Below are 27,541 nucleotides of genomic sequence, written 5' to 3'. Positions count from 1 at the left end.
TGTCCATTATTTCTTTCATGAATCACACCCTGCTATTATGTCTAAAAAGGGACTGCCATACTCAAGCTCCTCTAGAGTTGCCCCTACAGTGTCTTCTATAAGCTTAATGGTTTTGCATTTTACATTGAGGACTATGGTCCATTTTGAGTGAATTTTTGTGAAGCGAGTTCAGATCTGTTTCTAGATCTGTTTTGCATATGGTGTTTTGTTATTTCGACACCATTTTAAAAAAAACGATTTTTCCTCCATTGTATTGCTTTTGCTCCTTTCTCAAAGGTCGGTTGATTGTATTTATGTGGGTCTATTTTTTGTTTGGTTGATCTACTTGTCTGTCTGTCTTTTTTCCCCCCAGTACCAAACTCTGGGTTGCCATAGCTTTATATGTCTTGAAGTTGAGATATATCAGTCTCCAGCTTATTCTTCCCCTTCAATATTGTATTGGCTATACTGGCTCTTTTGCTTTTGCTTCTTTTTATAAAATTTAGAATCATTTTGTTGATATCTGTGAAATAACTTACTGGGATTTTGATTGGAATTGCATCAAAGAACTAACATCTTGACAATATTGAGTCTTCCTTCCATGAACATGGAACATCTTTCTTTCCATTTCTTTTGTTCCTCAGAATGTTGGTTTTTTTTTTTTTTGGTACCTGGGATTGAACTCAGGGGCAATCAACCACTGAGCCACATCCTTAGCCCGGTTTTGTATTTTATTTAGAAACAGGGTCTCACTGAATTGCTTAGCACCTCGCTGTTGCTGAGGCTGTCTTTGAACTCGTGATCCTCCTGTCTCAGCCTCCCAAGCCACTAGGATTACAGGTGTGCGCCACTGCACCCAGCTTGTTCCTCAGAGTTTTATAGTTTTTCTCATGTAAATGTTGTACATATTTTGTTAAATTTATATGTGGGTGTTTAATTTTGGGGGTTCAAAGTATTGCATTTTCTATTTCAAATTTCTAACTTTCATATTTCTTGTATATAGGAAAGTAACTGAGTTTTGTATGTTAACCAATATCTTGCAACCTTACTTTAATTACTTATTAGTTCTGGAGTTGTTTTGTTGATTCAGATTTTCTACATAAATGATCATGTTATACGTGAATAAAGAAAGCTTTTTTGCTTCCTTCCTCATCATGTATTCCTTTCATTTCCTTTTCTTTTTTTATTGAATTAGCTAGGACTAACTAGTGCTGTCTAGGACTTCCATATATTGAAAAGGAGTGGGTGAGAGAGTACATCCTTGCCTTGTACCTGATTTTAGTTGGCAAGTTTATAGTTTCTCATCAAGTATGATGTTAACAATAGGTTTTTGTAGACTTTTTTTTTTTTTTTTTAATCAAACTGAGGAAATTCTCCTCTGTTTTAGTTGGCTTTTTCACTGCTGTGACCAAAAGATCTGACAATAACAATTAGAGGAGGAAAACTTTATCTGGGGACTCACAGTTTCAGAGGTCTCAGTCTAGAGATGACTGACTCCATCAGGTTGTGGGAAAGCAGGATATCATGGCAGAGAGTATGTTGGAGTAAAGCAGCTCAAAATATGCCCAACAGGAAGCAGAGAGAGAGCCTTCCCATGGACAAAATATATACCCCAAAAGTATGCCCCCAATGACCTACCTCTCCAGCCACACCGTACCTGCCTCTAGTAATCACTCAGTTAATCCCTATCAGGGATTAATTCACTGATATGATGCTTATAACCCAATCAGTTCACCTCTAAACTTTCTTGCATTGTTTCACACATGAGATTTTGGGGGATTCTTCACATCCAAATCATGATACTCTCTAGTTTATTGAGGGTTCTTAAATAATATATTATTGTTATTTTGAAATGGGATTTCACTTTGTTGCCCAATGTGACTTTGAACTAAACCTTGGACTCAAGTGATCCTCCCACCTCAACCTTCTACATAGCTGGGACTACTAAGAGTGTGTTACTGTGCCTGGCTTTATTTTTTATAGTGAATGGGTGTTGGATTTTATCAGATGCCTTTTCTGCATCTATTGATGTGACCTAGTAAATGTAATACCTTGTTTTTACTGAGAAAACAGGCTGTAGTAGGACGATTATCTTGATCAGAATCACCATTTTGCAGGTCTGAGACTTGAAAAGTCTGCTGACTCTAAACCTATTATTCTTTTCTAATTTATTGAATCTTTCTTTGAACCTCTTTTAAGGGAAAAAAAAAAGTCTCAAAATGACTCTATAAAATCATCTTATTGAATACTTTTGTTCTTTTAAAATGGGATTTCTTCCCCCCCCCTTTGCAAGGACAGTGAATTATTATTTATAATGAATAATAAGGATTCATAACTTTACAAAACTGTCAGGGAAAGCTACTTAATTTTCTATTAAACAAAACCAGTGCCCAAGTGCTTTTTAGATACCTGATCAAAGAGTATAGGTCCCAAAACTTAAAATATTCTTTCATTTCCTTTGGGTGCATAACCAATCAGTATTATCTATTTTATATTTCTATAACTATACTACTTTATTGAAACTGCATTTTCTTTTCTATGGTTTTTCTTCATTAATCTTGGACTGAATGTGTTTTGACAGGAAAAATAGAGAACATCAGATAACATTAAATGTGTCATTTGGAGAGTGTGATGCTATTACGTATCATTTCTCAGCTTTGGTTTTAATAGATACATTTAATTAATTACTTGGTATGAAATTATACCATCCTAGCTTTGTTACCTTTGAAAGAATATTTCAGTATGTCTTCCATAGGTAAATTCTAAAATGATGTGAGGGTTTGTAGGCCTTTAGGTTGGAGAACTTGAAATCTAATAATAAAATTAATTTTTCGTGTAGATCTTTGATGGAAAGCAGATTCCACAGAGAATGGTTGATGGATGGAATGCTTTTTTCTTCGATAAAACAGAAGAACTGGTAATTTTTTCATAGTCTGTATTATAAAATGCTCATGTACATGTTAGAATTTATATAATTTAATAATATTACTTTGAGTTGCTGTTCATCTCTCTTAGATAATATAGATACTTTTCTTATCCCCTCCTCTTACCACCCATCCCCTCCTTCTCCTTATCTGTAGAAAAAGCGTTTACCTTCCCTTGGGAAGAACACAGAATCATTAGGAGAGCTTTGGTTGGGACTTCTTCGCTTCTATACTGAAGAGTTTGATTTCAAGGAATATGTAATTAGCATTCGGCAGAAAAAACTGTTGACAACTTTTGAAAAGCAGTGGACATCTAAATGCATTGCAATCGAAGGTAATAATTTATGTTGATTTTAATTTAATAACAAAGCAAAAATTTGGCCAAAGAACTTGAGGAGAAAACTAAACCACATCAGGATTTGAAAGGTTCTTTCTCTTAATATTTATCAATTTCATCCCTTAATGTATGATTTTAAAAGAATAATTTGCTGACTTGCACCGTCTGAGAATATGTAATATTGGACTATAGTTCTGGCCAAGTATATTTTATATTACAATGAATATAATTCATAAATTACAAATATTTCTTTTTAGATCCTTTTGACTTGAATCATAACCTTGGTGCTGGAGTTTCTAGAAAAAGTAAGTTTGAAATATGGGGATTACCTGCTTTTAAAGGTCTGACATATTAAAAAAAAAAAACCTGACATATTAATGTCTGTATCTTCTGTATCTTTATTATTTTCTTCTTTTTTTAATAGTGACCAATTTCATCATGAAGGCATTTATTAATGGAAGGAAACTTTTTGGTACCCCCTTTTATCCACTCATTGGCAGAGAAGCTGTAAGTTATGTTATTTGAATTTTGACTCTTTTCTTTTTTATTACAAAATTTTGTTTTTCTAGTGAAAGAAACCTGATCCTGTTTCCAGGTTGGTGTATGAATAGGGAAAAAGATGGTCATAGCTCCCTGTTTTTTCCTTGTACTTATAATCATCCACAATGAAATGTATTTTATTAAAATTTGTTTATTTTTTTAATCTACTTGTTAAATTCTGTCACATCAGCAAGTAAGCTCCACGAAGGCAAGATCCATTTCTGTAAGGTTTATCTTTATATCGCCAATGCTTGTTGTAGTGTTAGGCACATAGTTTGCACCAAATAATCATTTGTTGAGTGAATGAGAGAGACTAATCAAGACTCAGGATAACTGATTATTGAATTTGAGGTTTGGCTCACTGATGTTTTCCATCTATACAAATCATCTTGATGAAAATATACATAGAGAAGATGAGGCCATAGTCATATTTTTTTTTTTTATTTGCCAAAACATCTATTGTAATTTTTGTGTTGCCTCAGTACTGAATTGGATGGTGTGTAACTGAGAGGTTTCTTTTTGCCTGAACTGGGCTACATAGGTTGCACTTTCCCCTTGGTCTCATTTTTGTTTTTGTTTACTTTTTATTGGTTAGGAGACTATAGAAAGTCTTAGTTTCGGGGGCTGGGGATATAGCTCAGTTGGTAGAGTGCTTGCCTTGTGTGCACAAGGCCCTGGGTTCAATCCCCAGCACCACAAAAGAAAGAAAAAAAAAAAGAAAGGAAAGAAAGTCTCAGTTTTGGAGCAAGAAACTTGTAAGAAAAGAAATCTTAAGGGAGAGAGAAAAATCTTGTATTTTCTATTGCTTAAGGAATGTCCTTGAACTTACTTAGTCCAGTGTCAGGGCTGAACTTCTTTCTTACAGGGGCGTAAGAAAAGCAGAGAGGTCTGGATCTTTTTTCCCTTGGAGCACTAGTTCTCAGATACATTTGATTGTCCAGTCTGTTAGGGGGTGACAATAATTATAATGGAGAGAAGTAAAATAACAGGAAACTTTGAAACAATATAAAAAGCATGCAAGAACAAAATAACTTTTAAAAAAAGGAGGGGCTGGGGCTATAGCTCAGTGGGTAGAGTGCTTGCCTTGCAAGCACGAGGCCCTGGATTCAATCCCCAGCACAAATAAATAAATAAATAAATAAATAAAACAATTTTACTAACATTAATTGACATAGCAATAAATGAACATTTGACATTTTATCTGAAATTGTGGAAATTCCAACTATTTATGTGTATATATTTAGTGGGAATCTAGCAGTGTACACACTGAGGCTTTTTAGCAGAATACTGAATTAGGGACTTTAGTAAACAAAGTGTGCTCATCTTCATGTGCTAAAACTCAATATATTATTTTAGTAGTCTTCAAATTTATATTGATACCACAATCTTTGATTTTGAATGTTGTTTGTTTAAAGAGTCAAACATCAGTTTGAGGGCCTAGCAAAAGGAGCCATTGAGTCTACTGACCGGTTTTTTTTTTTATGTACTTTATTCCATTTTATCAGTCAGTTTATAGTATTCTATAGCTTGGATATGCTGGTTTATTTAAATATTTTCCTTTGATGGAGAGTTAAGTTGCCTTCATTATTTCAGTGTTATGACTTATATTGTAGAAAAATGTTCTTTAAGCTGTCTTTGATGTTTATGCTTCATACTTATTTCACTGCTAGGTACTAAGAATTTAACAGAATAAGGATAGTTGTATGCAGATAAAGTACATTTCCCATTCTTTCACTTTTCTTGCTTACTCAAATATTCCCACTTTATTCTTCATGTTATTAGATTATCTAATATATAGTATTGATCTACTTTTTTCTTATCTGTTATCGTCTATCCTAATTTTCTTCTTTTGTTTGACTTAGATTCTCTGTTTTTTGGCACATACTTTAAATCCTTTAGTGCTGTCTTCTCAGGTTTGCACCCTTATGTGTTCAGCCTTACATAAGTTTAGCTATCCACCATCTGCCTATAAGGGTAGCTGATAGAAAAAAAAAATCATAAAGTTAGGGAGTTTTAAGTACATACATAGTACCACTCTAAATTAATATTTACCAGCCCCAACTTTCATTTAGTTAGTTATGTTTCTCTCTCCCGTTTTGTAAATAGTATCTCAAAATTTGTTTTATCAAAAACTCAGTTACCCCTGCAGTTTGTCCCATCTTTGACGTCTGCCTTCTCCTTAGTAGATGATTTTCCTGAAATAATAGTATCAAATAAGTATTCTTCGACTTTCTATTGCCAGATCTTTAAATATGACTATATCTGTAGATCTCTACTCTGTTGAATACTAGTCCTTCCATGTACACTTTCGATCCCTTCTTTATTCTCTTTACCCTAAATCTTCATCCTTTTCATCTGTCAAAAACATTTTCAAAAGCTGGGTGTGGTGATGCACACCTGTAATGCCAATGACTTGGGAGACTGACAGAGGATTCCAAGTCTGAGACCGCCTCAGCAACTTATCAAGGCCTGTCTCAAAATAAAAAATAAAAAGGAATGGGGATGTGGCTCAGTGGTTAAGCACTTTTGGGTTCAAACCCTTATACCCCTAACCAATCATTTTCAAAGATGGAATACATAAAATGTAACTGAAGATCTGAATTTACAGATGAACATTTGCCATTCATTTTAATGATAGGAAACACTAACTGTGAACCCCAATTAAGTAAACTATTGTCTCCCCAAAAAGAAATTCCATTCTATTAGCAAACTTACATTACAAAGATTCTAATTAATTTTTACTTTTGGCATATTTGCTTCAATAAAAAGTTTTGTGTACAGTTTTCTTTTTCTCATATAAGTACTTATATTGCATTTTAAGTTTTGCCATATCACCTAAAATACTTACTTCTTGGCTCTTTTCAGAAAAAGTGCTAAACTTAGATGTAGGCCATCTTAACTGGGATGGCAGGGTAGAGAAATGTGAACTCAAGAGAAAATTCAGGAATAGAATGGATACAACTTGATGATTAATTAGAGGTGATAAATGAAGGAGAACTAGTTCAGAATGATTCCTAGGTTTCTGCCTTAAGCTCCTGGTGAAATGAGAAAGGCCTTAAGTTTGTCCTGGCAGAAAATAGAATGATAAAGCTTTTAATTAATTATAATGGTTTGTCAATAACAAATATGAAGAAGTATTAATCTCTTGTCCTTATTTTTTAAAGTTTTATTGAGATATAATTCACATAATGTACAAGTCTGTGCAATTCAATGGTTTTAGAATATTCAAAGTATTTTGCAAAAATTGCTACAATGTAATTTAGAAAATTTTTGTCCTCTTTAAAAGAAATTCTGCCCCAAATAGCAGTCCATCCTCATTTCCTCTCTCCTCTTCTCAAACCATGAATATACTGTATTTTTCTCAAGGGGGATGGTTCTGGGGATTGAACCCAGGGGTGCTTATTCACTGAGCCACATCCCCAGCCCTTTTTATTTTTTTATTTTGAGACAAGGTGTTGCTAAGTTGCTGAACCTGACTTCGAACTTATGATCCTCCTGCCTCAGTCTCCCAGGCCACTGGGATTATAGATGAGTACCACCAAACCTGGCTCATTTTGTCTTTATGAATTTTCCTATTCTGGAAATTTCATATAAGTGGAGTCATACAATATGTAGTCTTTTGGAACTGGCTTTTTTTACTTAGCATAATATTCTCAAGGTTCATCCATATCATAGTATATATCAGTATTTCATTCCTTTTTGTGTCTGAATAATATTCCATTGTATAGCTATACCACATTTTATTTATCCACTTAACAATTGTTGGACCTTCGAATTACTTCTACTTTTTGACTATTAAGAGTAATGCTATTGTAAATATTCGTGCATTGATTTTTTTGTGTGTCAATGTTTTCATTTTCCTGTATATAACTAATAATTGAATTGCTGCATCATTTAGATAAGTTTATGTTTTAAGTATTTGAGGAACTGCTAAAGTGTTTTCTAAGTGGTTATGCTATTTTACATCCCACTAGCCATAAGTGTGGGTTCCCATTTTCTATACCCTCACCACTGTTATTATTTACAAAAACAAGGTCATTCTATTGGATATATCACTTTATCCCTGACTGCTAAGTCTGATTTATAAATAGATTTATAAATAGATTTGTTGACTGCTAAGTGGACATGTTTTCTTGCCTTCCAGAAGTATGGGTACTGTTAGGACCAACTAGAATTTGTGACAGTACAAAACTGAACACTGAGAAGGATAATAAGGTGCTGAGGTAAAGCAAAAATGAACCTGATTCTAAGACTTGGGAAAAGTAGCTGGGCATGGTGGTACATGCCTGTAATCCCAGGTACTTGGAAGGCAGAAGGAGATGGAAAGGGCTGGGAATGTAGTTCAGTAGTAATGTGCCCTGGGTTCAATCCCTAGTGCCCCCCTCAAAAAAAAGACTGAGGAAAATTATTTGCTTTTTAGTTCTCTTCCTTCTGTTTAGAGTTTACTTTATATAATAAATATTATGTGTTCTATAATAGTTTAAAAATCCAATTATATTTGAAATTAAGTAGAGAATTTCTTTATTCACACAAAGGTCATTTGTACAGCGAATAATTTCTTTCCAGAAGTAGCCCGCTATAGCAGAAAGAATGAACTTTGTAGTCAGAATAGACAACCCTAAGTCCTTATCTGAGACTTAACCAGATATTTTACTATAGACAAATGTCTTTAGCTCTCTGAGCTTCAGTTCTTCATTTATAAAATAAGGATGGAAATACTATCTATTGAGATATTCTCATTCACCTGTAGCATCTCTGTCAGTATAATGTGGATGTGAAGTGTTTAGTATTGTTAGTAACAGTGATGTTGATGATGATCCTGAATCTTATTATAATGTCATGATACAATATTTAGTATTACAATTTAATGTTTAATATTATAATGTAATATTTATTGATCTTTATTTACTTTAAGCCAAATTTGCATCTTGCTCTCTCTTTTCCATTTGGATCTAAAGGCTTTATAGTGATGTTTTTTTCCAAGTAAAATTATATTTTCCTCCCTAGGAGTACTTCTTTGATTCCAGAGTATTAACAGATGGAGAACTGGCTCCTAATGATCGATGTTGCCGTGTGTGTGGAAAAATAGGCCACTACATGAAAGACTGCCCTAAAAGGAAAAGGTTGGCAAATGTTTATATATCAACATTACAGGGTAAATAAATGTAAGACCAGTTTGTAACTGTAATTGTATTCAGAATTGTTTTAAGTGAGTCAGACAGTTCAGGGCCTTAAATTGGACCTTAGGTAAATGTTCATTTGAGTGGAATTTTGTAAAAGTGATATTTACTTGTGTTATAATGGTGTCTTATAACTTTCGTTTGTTCATTAATTCATTCAAGTTTTTTCTTTAATTGAATAAGCATTTATTGACACCTACTATGTGTTGGGAACTGTGCTGAGAGTTAAGATTTAAAAAAATGACAAATGCATGGGGTTCTAATTGAAGACCTCATAGTCATGCAAACCAATAATTAAAATACAAATAACTGAATCCTTGAGATATATATATAGTGAGATATACCTGTATATTTTGTAACCTGAGGAATATGCATCTCTCAAAATATATCTGTGATTTATATGTCCCAAGTTCTACATGCTGTATTTAGTAGATGAGGAAAATCTTTTCTTTCATTATCAAGTTTGGCTTAACACAAAAATTGGAAAATTATGAAACAAACTTGTAGTTCTCATCACTGTTGTTTGCTGATTGTTAAATTTAGGCAAGATACTTATTTTCTCTAAGCTTCAGGTTCTTCTTTAGAGTGGAGATAATATAAATCTCTAAGAATTCTTGGAAATGTAAAAACTTAACATTAAAAAGTTTAAATATATTATTTTATAAAGCTAACTAGAATACTTAATTTCTGCCATATGAGTAGGTGGGTAATAAATGTGAGTTCCCTTGTCTTCAAAAATGCATGAAGCAGTGACCTTTTAGTTTCTTTGTAATTGTGTATAGTTTATTCCGTGACTTGCTCAGTATACAAGTCCCTAGCCCCACATTATTGGTATCAGCAGTTTACTGTTTAGACTGAAGAAGAAAGACAGCGAAGAAGAGAAGGAAGGGAATGAAGAAGAGAAAGACTCCCGAGACCTTCTTGACCCACGAGACCTCCATGACACTCGAGACTTTAGAGACCCCAGAGACCTCAGATGTTTTATATGTGGAGATGCAGGACATGTACGAAGGGAATGCCCAGAGGTCAAGCTGGCCCGTCAGAGGAATAGCAGTGTGGCAGGTAAACAGAAAAGGCCAAAAATAATTTCTGGTGGAAATCAAGTCATGTATGTTGATGTCATGCCAAGGACCCCTTTTCCTCTTTATTTTAAACCTAATTATGTGATTTTGAACCTTGTAATTTCTTAGAGAGTTAAAATTTGCTGGGTACAGTGACACATGCCTATAATCCCAGCAGCTTGGGAGACTGAGGCAGGAAGGTTGAAAGTTCAAAGCCAGGCTGAGCAACCTAGCAAAGGCCCTAAAGCAACTTAGTGAGACCCTATCTCAAAATAAAAAGGAGCTGGGGATGTGACTCAGTGGCTAAGTACCCCTGGGTTCAGTCCCTGGTACCAAAAAAAAAAAAAAAAAGTAAACATTTAGACAATGAGATTTTTACTTCAAATAGTACTTATATATGGTCACTATCAAGGCCTTCACAGTTTGTTGTATTATACCTTCCCTATAAGTATCCTTTGGATTTGAGACAGATTCTTATTTCTGTCAATTTAACTTATTTTGTTTTTGATATCAGGGATTGAACCCTGTGGAACATTTTTTCATATATTTTTGGTCATTTGTATTTCTTCTTTTGAGAAGTATCTGTTTAATTCACTTGCCTATTGAGTTTTTTGGTGTTAAGTTTTTTGAGTTATTTATGTATTCTAGATACTAGTCCTCTGTATGAAGAGTAGCTTGCAAAGAGTTTTCTCACATTCTGTATGTTCTTCCTTCACATTCCAATTGCTGTGCAGAGCTTTTTAATTTAATGCCATCCCATTTAACTCTTGCATTATTTCCTGAGCTTTAAGGGGACTAATGAGAAAGTTGTTGCCTGTGCCTATATGTCGAAGTGTTGACTCTAGGTTTTCTTCTAGGAGTTGCATCGTTTCTGGTCTAATTCCTAGGTCTGTGTCCCTATTGAGTTGATTTTTGTAGGGTGAGAGATAAGGGTCTAGTTTCATTCTTTTATATATGGTTAACCAGTTTTCCCAGCACCATTTGTTAAAAAGGCTGTCTTTTCTCCAGTACATGTTTTTGGCACCTTTGTCAAGGATCAGATGATTGTAAATGTGTGGGTTTGCCTCTGTGTCTTCTGTTCTTTACCATTCACTGGTCTATGTGTCTGTTATTATACCACTGGCATGTAGTTTTTGTCATGATAGCCCTGTAGTATAATTTGAAGTCAGGTATTGGGATGCCTTCAGCATTGTTTTTTTGACTTAGAATTGCTTTGGCTATTCTGGGTCTTTTATTCTTTCAAATGAGTATTAGAACTTTTTTCTAGTTCTTTGAAGAATGTCATTGGGATTTTTGATGGGGATTGCATTGAATCTGTGTATTACTTTTGGTAGTGTGGCCATTTTAACTATTAATTCTGCATATCCATGAACATGGGAAGTCTTTCCATCCTCTGAGATCTTCAATATCTTCAGTGTTCTCTAGTTTTCATTGTAGAGGTCTTTCATGTCCTTAATTAGATTTATTCCTAGGGTTTTTTTTTTTGTTTTTTTCCTTTTTTGAGCCTATTGTGAATGGAATTTTTCTGATTTCTTTCTCAACAGATTCATTGTTGGTATGTGGGAAGGCTGTTGATTTTGTATGTTGATTTTGTAACCTGCTACTTTGCCAAATTTATTAGCCCTAGCAGCTTTTTGGTGGAGCTTTTAGATCTTCTAAGCATAGGATCATATCATGTGGAAACAATGATAATTTAACTTTTCCTTTCCTAATTTTATTCCTCTTATTTTCTTCTCTAATTGTTCTGACTAGAATTTCTAGCACTGTGTTAAATAGAAGTGGTAAGAGTGGACATCCTTTTGCTGTTCTGAATTTTAAAGGAAATGCTTTCAGTTTTTCCCCATTTACTATGAGGTTGACTGAGTTTTTCATATATAGTCTTTATGATGTTGAGGTAGGTTCTTCTAGCCCTAGTTTCTTCAGTGTTTATATCTTAAATAGGTGCTGAATTTTGTCAAAGTTCTTCTCTGCATGTATTAGATGACCAAGTAACTTTTGTTCTTAATTCTATTTATGTGATGAGTTACCTTTATGGATTTGTGTATTAAACCATTCTTGCATCTTTGAAATAAAACCACTTGGTCATGATGTACAATCTTCTTAATTTGTTGTTGAACATGATTTGTTGATATTGTATTAAGTATTTTTGCATCTAAGTTCATTGGGATATTGGTTTGTTTTTTTCTTTCTTTGAATGTGTCCTTATCTGATTTTGATATGAATGTGATACTGTCTTTATAGAATGAATTTGAAAGTGTTCCTTCCTTTTCTGTTTCATGGAATAATTTGAGGAGTATTAGTATTAATTTTTCTTTAAAGGTTTGGTATAATTCAGAGTCTGGTCTTGGGCTTTTCTTTTTTGGAAGGTGTTTTATTACTGCTTCTATTTCATTACAAGTCATTGATTCGTTTAGGTTTTGTATGTCCTACAACTTTTTTTTTTTTTTTTCCAGGACATATATAGAGGAAATTATAGTTCTTCCCACTGCAGTTATGAATGAGAGACCTGTTCCTGTTGTATTTTACAAGGAATTTTAAGAATTATTACCAAATGAGTTTATTTAAAGGGAAAAAAACCCAGCAGACTATTTATTTTTGTCAGCTTTTTGTTCCTTTGACAAACACCTGAGAAAAACAATTTAGAGGACAGGTTTATTTTGCTCAGACTTCAGTCCATGGTCAACTGGTTCCATTTCTTTGGACCAGAGATGAGGCAGAACATCTTGGTAGTAGGGTGGTAGAGGAATACTGCTCAGCTTAAGGCAACCAGAAAGCAGAGAGAAGAGGCCTGAGACAAGGTACAACATGTAGTCTCCAAGGGAATGTCCCCAGTGACCCGACCTACTTCCAACCATGAAAACTGTAGGCAGTTTCCACTATCTCCCAATAGTCCATTCAGATATCAATGAATTAATCCAGTGATGAGATTAGAGCCCTTATGATTCAGCTACTTCCCCAAAATTCCACTTCTGAACCTTGCTGCATTGGGAACCAAGCCCTTCACAACGCATGAGACTTTGGGAACATTCTGGATCCAAGCCATAAAACTATTTTATTTTGTTTACTAAACTATTACTTTTTGCAGTGCTGGGGATTGAACCCAGGGTCTTGTGCATACTATGAGAGCTCTCTTCCACTGAGCTATACCCACCCCAGCCTTCCAGATTCCTTTAGAAATTGTGATTTCCAGTTTTTCAGCTTCTTTAGAGAAGCAGTAAGGCATAATTTGTTCTTATTTTCAAAACTGGTATGCTTTTTTTTGTGTGTGTGTGTGTTGATGATCAAACCCTGAATGAGGACTTTGTACATGCTAAGCATTGCACTCTACCACTCAGCTACATCCCTACCCTGGGTGTGCATTTTAAATTGATCTGGGGTTGGGTCTATAGCTAGCATGCATAAATCTTTAGGTTTGACTCCAGCATTAAAAAAAAAAAAAAAAAAAAAAAAAAAAAAAACCACAGAAGGAAAGAAAAAAATTGATCTGCAGAATTGAAAAATGTCTTTAAAAAATTAGTTGTTACAGTCTTCCACTAATGTAGGCATAGTTTAAAAGTCCAAGTGTCCCAAGTTTATAACATTTCAGAGAGATTTGAAACGCTTTTATATAAAGGAGTTTATTGATTGCTATTTTTCTGCTACTTTCTTTATTTTTTTATTTTTATTTTTTTGTGATGTCTTCTCTTAGCAGCCCAGCTGGTCCGAAACCTTGTAAATGCCCAACAGGTGGCCGGTTCGGCCCAGCAACAGGGAGATCAGTCCATAAGGACTAGACAGTCCTCAGAATGTGTAAGTATTCTGCCTGCAAACGAGTTAAATCTTGACAGGTAGATAGCATTATCTCTTGTGGGTGATGGGAGTTTCTCTCTCTCAGATTGGCAGATAAAATCTTTTGAGATAATGTGGTACTTTGTAGACCTTGCTAGGCCCACAAGGTGGAATGAACATTACTTTTGGAGTAATGTATATCTGGGTTTCTATCAGTGGGCAAGCTACGTACATGAGTTTGCTTCTTCATTTGTAAAATAACACTTACCTAGACAGTAGATTAAAATAAGTAATGACTTTAAGTTTTCACACTTTGCCTTATAGGAAAATATCAGTACCATTAATAACAATAGACATGAAAATTTAATGTATAGCTTTTCATTTTTCATTCTTCTTCACTTTAGCTGCTGAGCCTAGTTGTACAAATATCCTTGTTCATTTGCTAATATAAATTTAGTTTTATTTTCCCAATTTAGAGGCTACTAATGGCAAAATTTGTAGAAGGGACACAAAGGGAATATGTTTTTATTTAGTATGTTAAAAAGATAAATTTATACCAGTGTAATGTGTTGGATTTGATCTATTAGATTCAATGAGAAATTATTCAATTTTTCTGTTGCACCATTTCTTTTAAATCCAAGCTTAGGATCTTAGTAATAGCCTGTGATTTGATAAGACATTAATTGGGCTTTCCCTCTATTCTCAGTAATTGGTATAAATATACATCATATTTTTAATAATCCATATATATTAGGAGTTCAGTGCTGTTAGGGCAGTATGTATGTGGCATTTTGTTTACATGAAACTTCTGTGTGTTTCTCATCACTTGACATGTGAATACCTAGTGTTATACACTTTGTGAAAGACCAAAGTATCAGATTAAAATTCAGACTCACAAGTTTTATAATGACTTTGCTGAGTTGCTCTTAATCCTTGTCTAAATCATCTTGCACTTCTTAAATTAATTATTCTATATTAATATAGAGTATTTATCCAAACTTGGTAATTGTGTTTCAGTGCTTCATACTTACCAAATTTAATCTTTTCAGTAGTAATGTGAAGTGATAGATATAATTCAAATTTTACCAATCAGGAAGCTGAATATGAGGGGTATTATAATTTAAATCCAAATCTTTATAGTTTCAAAGTTGTTAACTATTAAATATGCTAGATCTGATGTGATTTGTGTTTTAGAAAAACTCTGATGAGTATTTGAAAAGGAGTAGTGGCGTCTTGGAAAGAATTTAAGAAGTTTCCCACCACCCCCCCAAATATTTGAATACCTATCATCTGATACTTTCATAAATGTTATATAATAATAGTAATTACATTTAATTTAATGTATCATTGAGTCCTGTGTGCTATGCATAGATTATTTCTTTTATAAAATATTTCAAAAATATTAGAAAAGTATGAAAATGATAAACCTACCTCTACGTATCAACCCCAGGATTTAACTATTTTGAACATTGTTATTTTTGCTTTATTAAAAAATATCCACAATTCAAATCCCTGTGCATCAGCCCTCTTTGATCCTATTCCTATCTTAAGACTTTCCTACCACCCTTCCCTTGCTACAGAAATGTATCTACAACTGGGCATGGTGGCCTGTGTGTGTGTGCCTGTATTCCCAGCTCTTGGGAGGCTGAGGTGGGAGGATTACTTGGATGAGGAGTTTGGGACCAGCCTGGACATCATAGCAAGATTCCTTCTCCAAAAACAAAAACAAAAAATCTATTATCCAGAATTTAGTATTTATAGTTTCTACATATATTTTTTAAATCATTGTAAACATATGAGGTATCTTCTGTTTATACTTTATAAGTGAAGAAGCTGAAATATAAGTTTCTTGTCTGAGGTCAGTAGATAGTTGAAATCAAAACGTGAATCCTCAGGTTGTCTCCAGACTTATGCTCTAACCCCTCTTCTGTGATGTCCCTCATTTTCTTTCTCTGCCTCTTGCTCTCACTTTTTCCTGACTTAAGCTTTTCATGAGTCTGTCTAATGGACTTCACTATTCTGATGTCTAACAAAGCACCTCAATTTCAACGTTTAGATTATAGCTTATATTTCTCTCTACCTGCTCCTACCCACAGCTTTATCTCTTTTCTTGTTTTGTCATCTCATCATCTTTATCACTATCTGGTTTCCAAAACTTTTCCTTCTCTCTTACCGCTACATCCTGTTAGTCTCTAAGTCCTATTGTTGCTGCCTTTCAAAAATAACTCACAGCTATTTGCTTCCCTCTGTCCCCATGGATCTCTTAGTCTAGGCTGCCATCTTCTTAGGAATGCTATATTGTAGCAGCCTCCTAATAAGTCTTATCAGCTCGTTTTTTAAAAAAAATTTCCTATTTCATTTTTTTTAAACCAGATATTTTTTCTAAAATGCAGATTGATCATTCTTGACCTGTTTAAGACTCTTCAAAAGTTTTCCACTGCCTTCAGTATATATTGTAAATTAGAAGACTTTTAAGAACCCCTCCTTAGTTCTTTAGCCTCAGATGTGCCATTGCCCTGCCCTGGCAGTGCAATAACATTAAACTTCCTTCAGATGCCATTTTTTTTAAAAAGCCATGCGTTTTCATGCTTGTAGATCTTCAATCATGTTTTTCCCTCTACCTGAAGTATTCGTCCATGCCCTTTACCTCTGCCTTCTTTTATACCAGTTTCTTTGTGTACCTTTAATCTCAGCTTAAAGGTCACTTCCTCTGGGAAGCTTTAATTGATTTCCACATTTGTTGAAATTTTCTTCCCTCCTCCCCAAGTGGGTTCAGGTGTTCCTGCTTTGGGATTTCATTATACACTATACATTCTTTATCATAGTAATCATTGTGCTTTATTATGATTGCTTATATAATATTCATATGCTTTGTGTATTTTCCCTCATAAACTTTAAGCTCCATGAGGGCATACATGTTAGTGTTTTATTTTTAGTACTTAAAATAATGCCCAGTACATAACTGACATTCAATGCTTGTTGATGGATTGAATGACAGTAACTAAGAGTTGTTTATATATAAATTTGTAGTTCACAGTAGGAAATACATGTTCTGTGTGATGGGAATGATATCTAAACTCTTTTCTTTGGAAATAGGTTTATGAGACATCACACATGAGAGAGGGTTTGAGTACCTTGGGAAAATTCTAGTATTCATGTAAAATGAGATTTTATTACTTTTTGTTATACAGTTCTGTATATAATGTTCTAATGAAATAACTCCATAATTTTGTATTTTGATAATCTCTACATTTAAGATGTTTTATAAATTAACTTTAAAATGTGTCTTTCTTTTCTTTGCAGTCTGATTCACCATCTTATTCTCCTCAGCCCCAACCATTCCCACAGAACTCTTCCCAGCCAGCTGCTATTACCCAGTCTCCATCCCAGCCAGGATCCCAGCCTAAGCTTGGCCCACCTCAGCAGGGAGCTCAGCCCCCTCATCAAGTCCAAATGCCCATGTATAACTTTCCCCAATCACCACCAGCTCAGTATTCTCCCATGCACAATATGGGATTGTTGCCAATGCACCCCCTCCAGATCCCTGCCCCATCCTGGCCCATCCATGGCCCAGTGATCCATTCTGCACCAGGCAGTGCCCCCAGCAATATGGGCTTGAACGATCCCAGCATCATCTTTGCACAGCCTGCTGCCAGACCTGTGGCAATCCCTAGCTCCTCTCATGATGGACACTGGCCTCGTACTGTGGCTCCAAATTCCCTGGTGAACAATGGTGCAGTGGGGAATTCTGGTAACTTCCTTTTCTTCTTTTGTGTCTGTCTATAAAAAGGTTTGGTATCATTGGTTGAACTTGGGAAATATAATGTGAAGAAAGGAAGGCAAGCTTTATTTATAGAGCTTGTATAGGATTAAAATACATAATGTGGACTCAGGATTTAGAGTGCCTGGATTTGAATCCTGGCTCTGCCATTTATTATGAGGTCTTGGGTAATCTCTGTGCATGTCATTAGTATCATCTGTAAAATAGGAATATTAATAGCATCTAAAGTATAAGGATGTTGTGAATATTAAATGAGTTAATGCACATAAATGTTAGCTGTTAACTTTTAAAATTAATTTTCATTGCTATTTGCTTGATGTAGGTGTTATTGGCATTCATTTTATAGTTGGTGAAACTGAAAAGTAAAGATGTAAATTAATTTTTTTCTTCAAAATATGTGCTACGTGCCATGGATTTTACTGTGTCTCGGAGTAAGGAATAATTCTTGAAAGAGCAAAGGATACTAGTAATAATTAGTAGCATTAAGAAATAATACTGGGGCTGTGGTTGTGGCTCAGTGGTAGAGCACTTGCCTAGCACATGTGAGGCACTATGTTCGATTCTCAGCACCACATAAAAAAACAAAGATATGTCCCATCTACAGCTAAAAATATTTTAAAAAAAAATAATACTTATTCTGTTATTTCAGGAATATATGTTCATATGGAATATATTTTGAAAATCACCTATAATCTCAATTCCTAGATATAACTACTAATATTTTGATAAATTATGAAAATATTATTTATACTTGCCTATTTTAAAATAGCTGTTAGTTGCTAGTTTTGTATCTTGCTTTTTAGTGGTAATTATATTTATTTTAAAAACAAATAAGGAAAATTTGAAACATAATAAATGGGGAGTGTAAATTTTAACAAACCCCTCATTAGTGAACTTGTTACCGATAATTTTGCTATTTTTAAAATCTGATTCCTTACCCCCATTTAAATTTTTTTTGACTTGAATCTTTAATCAAATTCCAGACATTGAATCAAATTTGCTTTTACACTTGTTTGTATTTTTAAAAAATCATAAGACCATTATTGTATCCAGTATTATCTTATATCCATTCCTTTTTCTTTTTTTCTCCATTTAAGAAGTTTTTTATTTTTATTTATTTGAATCAGAATTCAAGTAATGAATAATGAAGCCCATACATTGTATGTGGTTTTTATGTCATTAATGTCCTTTGTAACAGAATATTTATTCTCCCATATTAAATATTTATGAATTTCTTATATATTGGAGTTGTCAGATTTTCTTTTTGTCATAATTTAACATTTGTTTCTGAGTCCATATTTCCTGTAAAGTGGTAGTTAGATTCAGTGGTTCCATTAGGTACGGGTTCGTTTTTCTTTTCTTGCAGTAATGGGGATTAAACCAAGGGCTTCACATATGCTAAACAGGCCCCTAGATTCCCACCTACCTGCCCTTCTTTAAAATTTTATTTTGAGACTGAGTCTCACCAAGTTGCCTAACCTGACTTTGAACTTGGCGATCCTCTTGCCTCAGTCTCCTGAGTCAGTGAGATTACAAATGTGCACTGTCATTCCCATCTTGATCAGGGTTCTTTTTGTTGGCAAGAATACTTCTTGATTGTCCTATATATTTTCTGATGTCTTACTTTAGCAGAAACTTAACTGTCTGATTGTTCCTGTTTTAGTGACTTAACTTTGATCTGTGAGTTAGGTAATGTCAGCTTGTTTTATCCATTATAAAGTTCCTCTCTCTTTTTTTGGTACCGGTATTGAACTTAAGAGGTACTCTACCACTGAGCTATATCCCTAGCCCTATTTATTTATTTATTTATTTATTGAGACAGGGTCTTGACAGGTTGCCCACACTGGCCTTGAACTGCTGGTCTTCAACCTTGCTCTCCTGAGTTGCTAGGATTATTGGCTTATGCCATTGCTCCTGGCTTCCTCAATTTTTATTAATGGTCTTGCCATTTATAATTGTTAACCACTATCCATTAATTCACTGGGAGTTGTAAAGTGATGATTTTTGTATTTACTCTTGGAGATTCTTCCATAAGGAAGAACTTTTCCTTATTAACTACTTGATCACCCTAGAATGTAATTCACACAGGAAATGCAGACAAAAACTCGATTTTTTTCCCCTTTATCATTTTTCAAAGGAACTCTATGGATAATTTTTAGCCAAATTATGCTATTTCTTAGAAAACTGTGATGTAGAAGGTATCTTTAGCCTGTTTGGAACAAAGCAAATTATGTATTTTGCTAGCAGAAATGCCAGAATGTGGGGTCTTAATTAGATTTCTAAGATCAAAGGATATATGGCATCCATGGTCCTTGTATATGGCTTTTGCTTATGTTAGATGTTTATTGTGTGTATGCCCTGACATGTACCAGGATAGTAACTGAGTTAGGTATCCATGAAGACATGCCCAGTGTTTTGCTCTTTGATATATTATTAGCTCAGTTTTTATAATTTTAGTTTCTTCTCCCCACTTGCCAATAATTGACCTCTGTTTCAGTCACAATTAACTAACAAAACTAATTAACAGAACTAATTAACAAAACATCTTACAAACATGCCAGCCATATTGTTTCTCACCCCTGGCTGTTGATTGGTTTCTTTTGCCTGGAATGTCCTCTTCATTACTTCTGCTGTCCACTCTCACACTTTCTTCTGTCTTGCATCAAAGCTTGGCTAACTCATTCATGTTAAATGTTTAGATTTATAGCATTTTCTTCAAGAAGGCTTTAACTCTAACCAGGCATCGTGGTGCACACCTGTGTTCCCATGGACTTGGGAGACTGAGGCAGGAGGATTGCAAGCTCAAAGCCAGCCTGGACAACTTAATGAAACCCTATCTTAAAATAAAAAATAAAAGCCAGATGTGGTGACACATGCATATAATCCCAACCGCTTGGGAGGCTGAGGCAGGAAGATCTCGAGTTCATAGCCAGCTCCAGCAACTTAGTGAGGCCCTAAGCATCTTAGCAATACCCTGTCTCTAAATAAAATATTAAAAGGGCTGGGGATGTGGCTCAGTGGTTAAGCACCCCTGGGTTCAATGCCTGGTACCACACACCAAAAAAAAAAAAAGGCTTTAACTCATCTTGTCTTTCATTTGTATTAGGTGCACTTTCTCTCCTCATTCCCTTAATATCCATATCATAACACTAGTCTTACTGTGTTAAAAATTGCCTGTTAACTTGTCTACATAACCCATGAGAATGAACTTCTAGAGGCTAAGATTTGTTTATTGTTCATCATTGTCTCTCTGGTAGCCAGTTTAGTGCCTGACATCGTAGATACATTATCCATGTTATGTATTACTATGATATAATAATAAACGTAATAAATATTATTTGTTGTATTGATACACAACTCATAATTAATATGAAAGCTGAAATTACCATTGTTTTAAATGGAAGGACTGGGTAGGAATATATTAAAATGATAATATGTTTTTTTTTTTTAAATGTACATTGTGTGAATTTTCCCAGTTTTGAAATAACTTTATTAGGATTATATAGTACTTGGACAAACATTTGGCTGTGAAAATTGGGCAAGGTGAAATTGGAATTTTTTTTTTTAAATAATCTTTTATGCAAAAACACCATTCCTCAATTGGTCATGACTTATCTTTATACCTGGTCACATTTATTTTGTAAACCCTGAGACCTTCAGTTTTAGCCTTTAGTCATAATGTGGCTTTATGAACTTAACAGTGAATCAACAACTTTGTCTTTATGGTTTATTTCCCAGGAAGACTAAGCTTGTAAGAATGTAATTATATGGGTTTTATTTTTCTGTTCCATACTCTTCCACATTCCAAACTTCCTAATTTTTGAGTTCCTGCTGAGAAGTTTAGTGAATAGTGACAGCATCTTTCAGTTATTACCTAACACATTGACCCTGAATAAGAAAATTCACCAGAAATAATCCAGAAGATTCAGTGGGTAATGCTCTTTAAAAGAAACATACATAAAAATGCAGCTTAATGGGAAATATTGGATATGGTGGCTCACACCTGTAATCCTGATGACTTGGGAGGCTGAGGCAGGAGGATTGCAGGTTTTAAGACCAGCCTGGGCAATTGAGTGAGACGCTGTCTCACAAATAAAATAAAAAAGCTAGGGAATGTAGTTAAGTGGTAAAATGCCCCTGAGTTCAACCCCCACTACTGGGGGTAGGAAAAAAATGGAGAGAAAAGAAATCGATTTTGGTGGGTGGTTTGCTGTAGAATGACAATGACTCATGCCACTATATTGTTTTTTCGTTTAGCCTTCATAACAATCTGGGGTTCAAAATGGAACCTTAGTACTTTTTAGAACTGTGATTTGAATTTAGACCTGTTTGGTCCCGAGTTCTAACCATTCTAATCCCAGGTTTTCAACCATTATACTACAGTGCTTCAAACTTCTAATAGGACCTCCTTCCAGGCTCAAGATATAATTGATTCTGGAATAGTTGACATTGTCTTAGGATAAAATGTAAGTTCCATAGTGTGACATATTAGGGTTCTTTGAGATGTCTTACCCCACCTACCTGTCCAGCTTTTTCTCTTACAACTTTGTTTCTGTGCCTTTTCCTTAATGTTTGTTTTGTAGCTCTCAAATTTGCTATGCTTTCCTGTTTTCAGGTTTTTTTAATGTGCTATTCGTTCTCTCTGAACACTCCTCCCTGTTCCTTTTTGCCTAACTTGTTCCTTGTTCTTTTAAAACTCTGCATAGTCAGTCTTTCAGAAAACCTTCTTTAACCTTTAAAGGCTGGGTTAATCCCCTCTTTTATTTATTTATTTATCTATCTACCTATCTATTTCCGGAACTGGGGATCGAACTCAGGGCCTTGTGTTTGCCAGGCAAACACTCTACCAGCTGAGCTATCTCCCTAGCCCTAATCCCCTCTTTAGAACACCTTTTGCAGGCTGGGGAGTAGCTCAGGGGTAGAGTACTTTCCTTGCATGCATGAGGCCCTGGGTTCCATCCTCAACACTGGGGTAAAAAGTTACCTATAGAATATCTTTTGCCTATCTGATGTAACTATTATTATATATCATTGTATATGTCTTCCTGAATATCTTATAATTTGAGCAAATAATAATGATTGATTCTTTAAAAAACTTTTGGTACCTGGATTTGGTTTAGTTCATAGCTAGTGGTAGGTATATCTTTGTGGGTGAAGGAATGTTTGAATGAACAAAATAATGTTTTAAAACATGTTTTTCTTTTCTTGTTGAAATGCAGAGCCAGGCTTTCGTGGGCTAAATCCTCCGATTCCTTGGGAACATGCACCACGTCCCCATTTTCCCCTCGTCCCAGCTTCGTGGCCTTATGGTTTGCATCAAAACTTCATGCATCAGGGAAATGCAAGATTTCAGCCCAACAAACCTTTCTATACTCAAGGTATCATTGCTTACAGATTAGATAATAAACTTGGGTGGGGTTTTTTTCTGGAACAGGGAACTCAGTGAAAGCCAGGTTCTGGGAGTGAAAATTCATGTATTCTGTAAACATTTATGAGAAAGCATATTGTGTTACACTCTGCAAGGTGCTTGTTGCTCAAGCAGAAGTAAAACAAAATCCCCATACTTAATTCACATTCTATTAGGAGAGGCAAACATGTAAAAATAGAAAAGTTTAGAGGAATGAGTTAACATTACCCTGGGAAAGGGAATGGGATTTGGATAACAGAGATTATATCACATAAGATTTTGACATTTGAAGTAGATCTTTAAATTGTTTTAATATTTGACAGTTTGTTTAAAAAGCTAATATATTTTTAATACCTTTATTTATTTTTATGTGGTGCTGAGGATCAAACCCAGTGCCTCACACTTACTAGGCAAGCACTCTACCACAGAGTCACAACCCCAGCCCAACTCTGGGATTTAAACTCTGAGATTAGAGGGAAGGAAGAGTATTCTTAGCTAAAAGGGTAACATGTCCAAAGTCACTGAGTCTTTTCTATCACAATGAAGGAGAGAAAATAATAGAACTAGGAGATGGGGGACATATGGGAAAGTTATGTAAATGAAGGCTATAGAGGGAAGGCTGAGACTATATAATGAAAGGGGTTAGATGTGGTTTAGTAAGCGGTAGGAATCGAATCGAAGTTTTCCAAATAAAGACAAAAATTTGTTAAGTAAAAATAGAACCTAAATAACATTAGGAATCTATATTCTGTTAGTGGTATAGTAGTACCCATAATGGCTTTACCTGGGTAATGAATATTACAAACTAAAAATTCCAAGGAACTAGGAGCATTTTATGTAATCCACTTGCCTCAAGAATAGCTGTTTCAACAGTGCCCCAATCTGGCCTTCTGCTGTTGTTAACTGAGAAGTTCAGGACACTGGAGTCAGAGTCATTATAGTTAAATTTAGGAGTTCATGAAATTAAAGGTACAGCAAATATTGACTGAATGAAATGATACATTTAAAGGGAGGCTTCTGGTGTACATCTCAGGCTTAACACATTTATGCCTTCCGAGACTATTCATATACTGCTGAGGCACCTCAGTATTTTAGGTTGGCAGAAGAATCTTGACTGTGATTGGGTTCTTCTCTTGAGTAGATAAGTAGGGCTGAGGGAAGTTGTTATTACTACTTATACAAGCCTTTTCAGCAGAGGAGAGTCTGAAATTCTTCTGTAGTATGTTTCTCCCCATTGATTCTTCCCCTTCATTTCTTCTTGCATATACCTATATTTCTCTCTCCCTTTTCTTCATCATCTCCTTTCCAAATATTTTGTCATACTTCATCTGCTATTATATAAATAGGAAAAATGAGAATTAGCTATAAGTTAATTCTAAGGGGTTGTCAGATAAGTAGGCACAAGCCTTTCAGTTTCCTGTCTGTGTTGTATCCAACAGACAGATGTGCCACCCGTCGGTGTAGAGAGCGTTGTCCCCACCCACCAAGAGGAAACGTGTCGGAGTAATGCGAGTCCATTTTCTTTCAGCTGGTCTACCGATGCACAGCAACCAGCCAATCCTGCTGTCTCAAGGGTATCCGTACCTCAATGTCAGTTACATTCAGCAGAAAAAGTGACATTTAATGGAAAGCAAAACAAATCAGGTCCTGATTTAAGATTTTAACACGTTTAGATAGCTTATTTAAATTCTAAGATTGTTTTTAAACACTGTATTATTTGTATATAAATATGAACTATAGTTTTTACTAGTATCACTAAATCGAGTGATACAAATTTCATCTATTTTATTACCCTATTTTTAAGGGAATTTTATGTTTTGTTTAACCTTGATGAATTGTATAAAGAGAGAATTTAAAAATTACATTCTTTATTTTCTATTAGCTGTATTCATACTTTGGTTGCTTCAGACTTTATATATATATTGTTCTTAAGAATTAGGAAAGGATTTCATGTGTTTTAAATTTGTCACTTCTATTCTTTACAGAACCTTGTAGTGCCAAAAACTTTTTAAAAGGTAAAAAAATAAAAATTACAACATGAAGATTCAAAATCTTTTTCTTTTACATACTTGTATATTGAATATATTCAAACTTGAACAGAAAGTTGCTTTTGTTTGTATTTGCAGTTCTATTTTAAGTTAATAAATTTTTTTTGATAAGAGTAAAATTTGGTTAATTCACCTGGTTTAGATGATGGAACCTATAACATAGGAATTCAAAGATCTGTTTCATTTTTAGCAAGTATTCTAAATCAGACATAGATATCCAAGGATCTTTTCATGAAGTCCCTTATTCTTTTGGATTTTTTATAACTATATGAAGATGATGGTTACAGGTACCATCTCCATTTCATCACTGAAAATGAAAACTGAAGAGCAAAGCAAAAATGTGAATTCCAGACATAGTACACTTTACATGTTGGAATTTGAATTGAAGTAGATGTTTGGAAGAATTTTTTAAACATTGAGATTAATATTGGCCATTGGAATGGAGGGAAGTTAATTGTTATCTACTGAGGAACCTAGTGTGTGCCAGACGGCCCATTCTGGGTCCTGGTATTCCCACCCAGAAAGCACACTTGCCAGGACCATCATTGTTTACCAATAATGCTTGTGATCAGTGACTACAGAATTAGAACCACATGCTGCTCAACGATGGGGATACATTTTAAGAAATGTGTCACTGGGTCATTTTGTTATTGTGCAAACATCACAAAATGTACTTATATGAATCTAGGTGGTGTGAGGTTCAATCACCTGACCTGGCCTCTTGATGCAATTGAGAAGCAGTAAACACTAGATGTATGAGACTGCTGCCAGTGTAACACAGCATACTCTTTTATAGTAAACTTGTTTTTTGTATAAGCAGAAGGAATACACTTTGATAAAAACTATAGTATTACGTATGTATAAAATCATACGTGCTGTACTTTTATGTGATTGGCAGTGCAACGGGTAACTTTGCACCAGCCATTTCTCATAAGCCTGTGAGAAATGCATTGTACTAGATGTGATGCTTACCACCTCTCTAGGTAATAGGACTATTTCAGCTCTATAATCTTATGGGACCATGTAGTTGGTTGTTGATGGAAATGTTTATTGCAGCAGATTGAAATACGGAGGCATAGTTTTGTTTTTTTTAGTATCACTGAGGTGAGGTAATTTCTCTAACCCCTTAGTCAGATTTGCCAGGAATTTAGGCCAAGTGGTGCTTTAAATCTTTCTGGAAATGTGCAGAATAAGATGACGAAAAGTGTATTTTAAGGACAGTACATTGTCATTGTTTTGCTTCCTCAGATATGTTACTTAAATAGGAGACCACCTGAACTCTTGCTCTATTTCCCAATATGGAAGATATTTGAAATATTCCATGAAATATTGGAAGTTGGAGGGTATTCCCTGCCACATTTACAGCCCTGTATTAAGACCAGGTCTGTTTACTGTCAGTTTTTCATATTAAAACTGTAGTATCATTCAGAATTTTAGTATGATGTGGAGTCAAATCTTGTTATTAATGAGATACTTGACTCAATATGGTTTTGTGTTAAAATATGACCTTAAAGCATCAAGATGTCCTTGAAAATTAATGTTCAAATATTTCATCTTCCTCCAGGTCTTGGAGAGCAGGTGATGAAGTGTACATGGGTGTTCATTTTAATGTTCTCCCTACTTTTGTATATAACTGAAATTTTCATATAAAAAAACAAAACAACAAAATTTATAACAGAGAATGCCCCTAGCTTAGCTTTCCTTCCTGAAGGCAATGGGTAACCTGGTAACCAATAACCTTGGTTTTACTTACATTTCTGTGTTTAAGCTTCTAATTTTCAGCATCTTGCTTCCCCTTCCTTCAGTAACTGCCAATGTTCAATAACTGGCAACATTTCCAAGTTGAAAAACAGGTAATTCTGGTTTATTATTTATTCAATAGCAGCTCAGTTTTATAATTTTGCAAAGTTGATTATGAATTCAGATTCATTGTAGAGCAACTGAAAATTACAGAAATTATCGAGAGAATAAACACATACAATTATGAAGATCGTATTGTGTTGAAATATTTTATATTGTTTGACATGAAAGTTAAATTTTCCTTAGCCATTGATTATTCAAAAATATATAAATGATACACTGTATAACTTATTTGTTCAGTCTTCAGATACATTTTTTGCTGTTTTTAGCTTTTCTCATATATATAAAATATATGCAGATTGATGATGGGGTAAAGCTATTTGTGTGTATATTCATTGTTAGGTTGAATTCCAAAAAATGCGATTACTGGGTAAAAGGATGAAAGTTCTAAAGTTTCTCCTACATACTGTGTAACTGCCCTCTAGAAAAAGTGGTTACCAATTTGCAGCAGCAAACAACAACATGTAAAATGTATTAGTTATGCTTATAAAAAAATCTTTAAACTCCTAAGTTATTTTTTCCTTGTAAAAAATAATTTAATGTGTTTATTGAGGAAGTAAAAGGCATTATATAAAAGTACAAAGCATAATAATCACTCAAAAGCCCACAACCAGAAGTACTATTAGTATCTTGTAAACTTCATTAATTCTAGCCAT

The 27,541-nt window shown here is 34.5% G+C and overlaps 1 protein-coding gene across 8 annotated transcripts in view; it reads left to right on the top strand.

Moving 5' to 3' along the window:
• The window catches only part of TUT4 (terminal uridylyl transferase 4), a 119,076-nt gene extending 91,776 nt beyond the window's left edge, over positions 1–27,300 (top strand). For 2 of the 8 annotated variants that reach the window (XM_079141984.1, XM_079141985.1), the window contains exons 21-30: positions 2,819–2,896; positions 3,060–3,237; positions 3,498–3,545; positions 3,665–3,747; positions 8,788–8,903; positions 9,799–10,022; positions 13,710–13,810; positions 17,093–17,540; positions 22,790–22,948; positions 24,506–27,300. In XM_079141984.1, coding sequence (XP_078998110.1) covers positions 2,819–2,896; positions 3,060–3,237; positions 3,498–3,545; positions 3,665–3,747; positions 8,788–8,903; positions 9,799–10,022; positions 13,710–13,810; positions 17,093–17,540; positions 22,790–22,948; positions 24,506–24,594 — 1,524 coding nt within the window. In that variant the 3' untranslated portion in view covers positions 24,595–27,300. Of the gene's footprint in view, positions 1–2,818; positions 2,897–3,059; positions 3,238–3,497; positions 3,546–3,664; positions 3,748–8,787; positions 8,904–9,798; positions 10,023–13,709; positions 13,811–17,092; positions 17,541–22,789; positions 22,949–24,416 lie in introns of all 8 variants that reach the window. The other 6 variants (XM_079141988.1, XM_079141986.1, XM_079141987.1 and 3 more) reach the window with 6 other exon arrangements.
• Positions 27,301–27,541: the final 241 nt, after the last annotated feature.

Source organism: Sciurus vulgaris, assembly GCF_902686455.1.
Source record: "Sciurus vulgaris genome assembly, chromosome: 1".
Lineage (NCBI taxonomy): Eukaryota > Metazoa > Chordata > Mammalia > Rodentia > Sciuridae > Sciurus > Sciurus vulgaris.
Note: the sequence above shows the minus strand (reverse complement) of the source record. Positions and strands in the feature narration are given on the sequence as shown.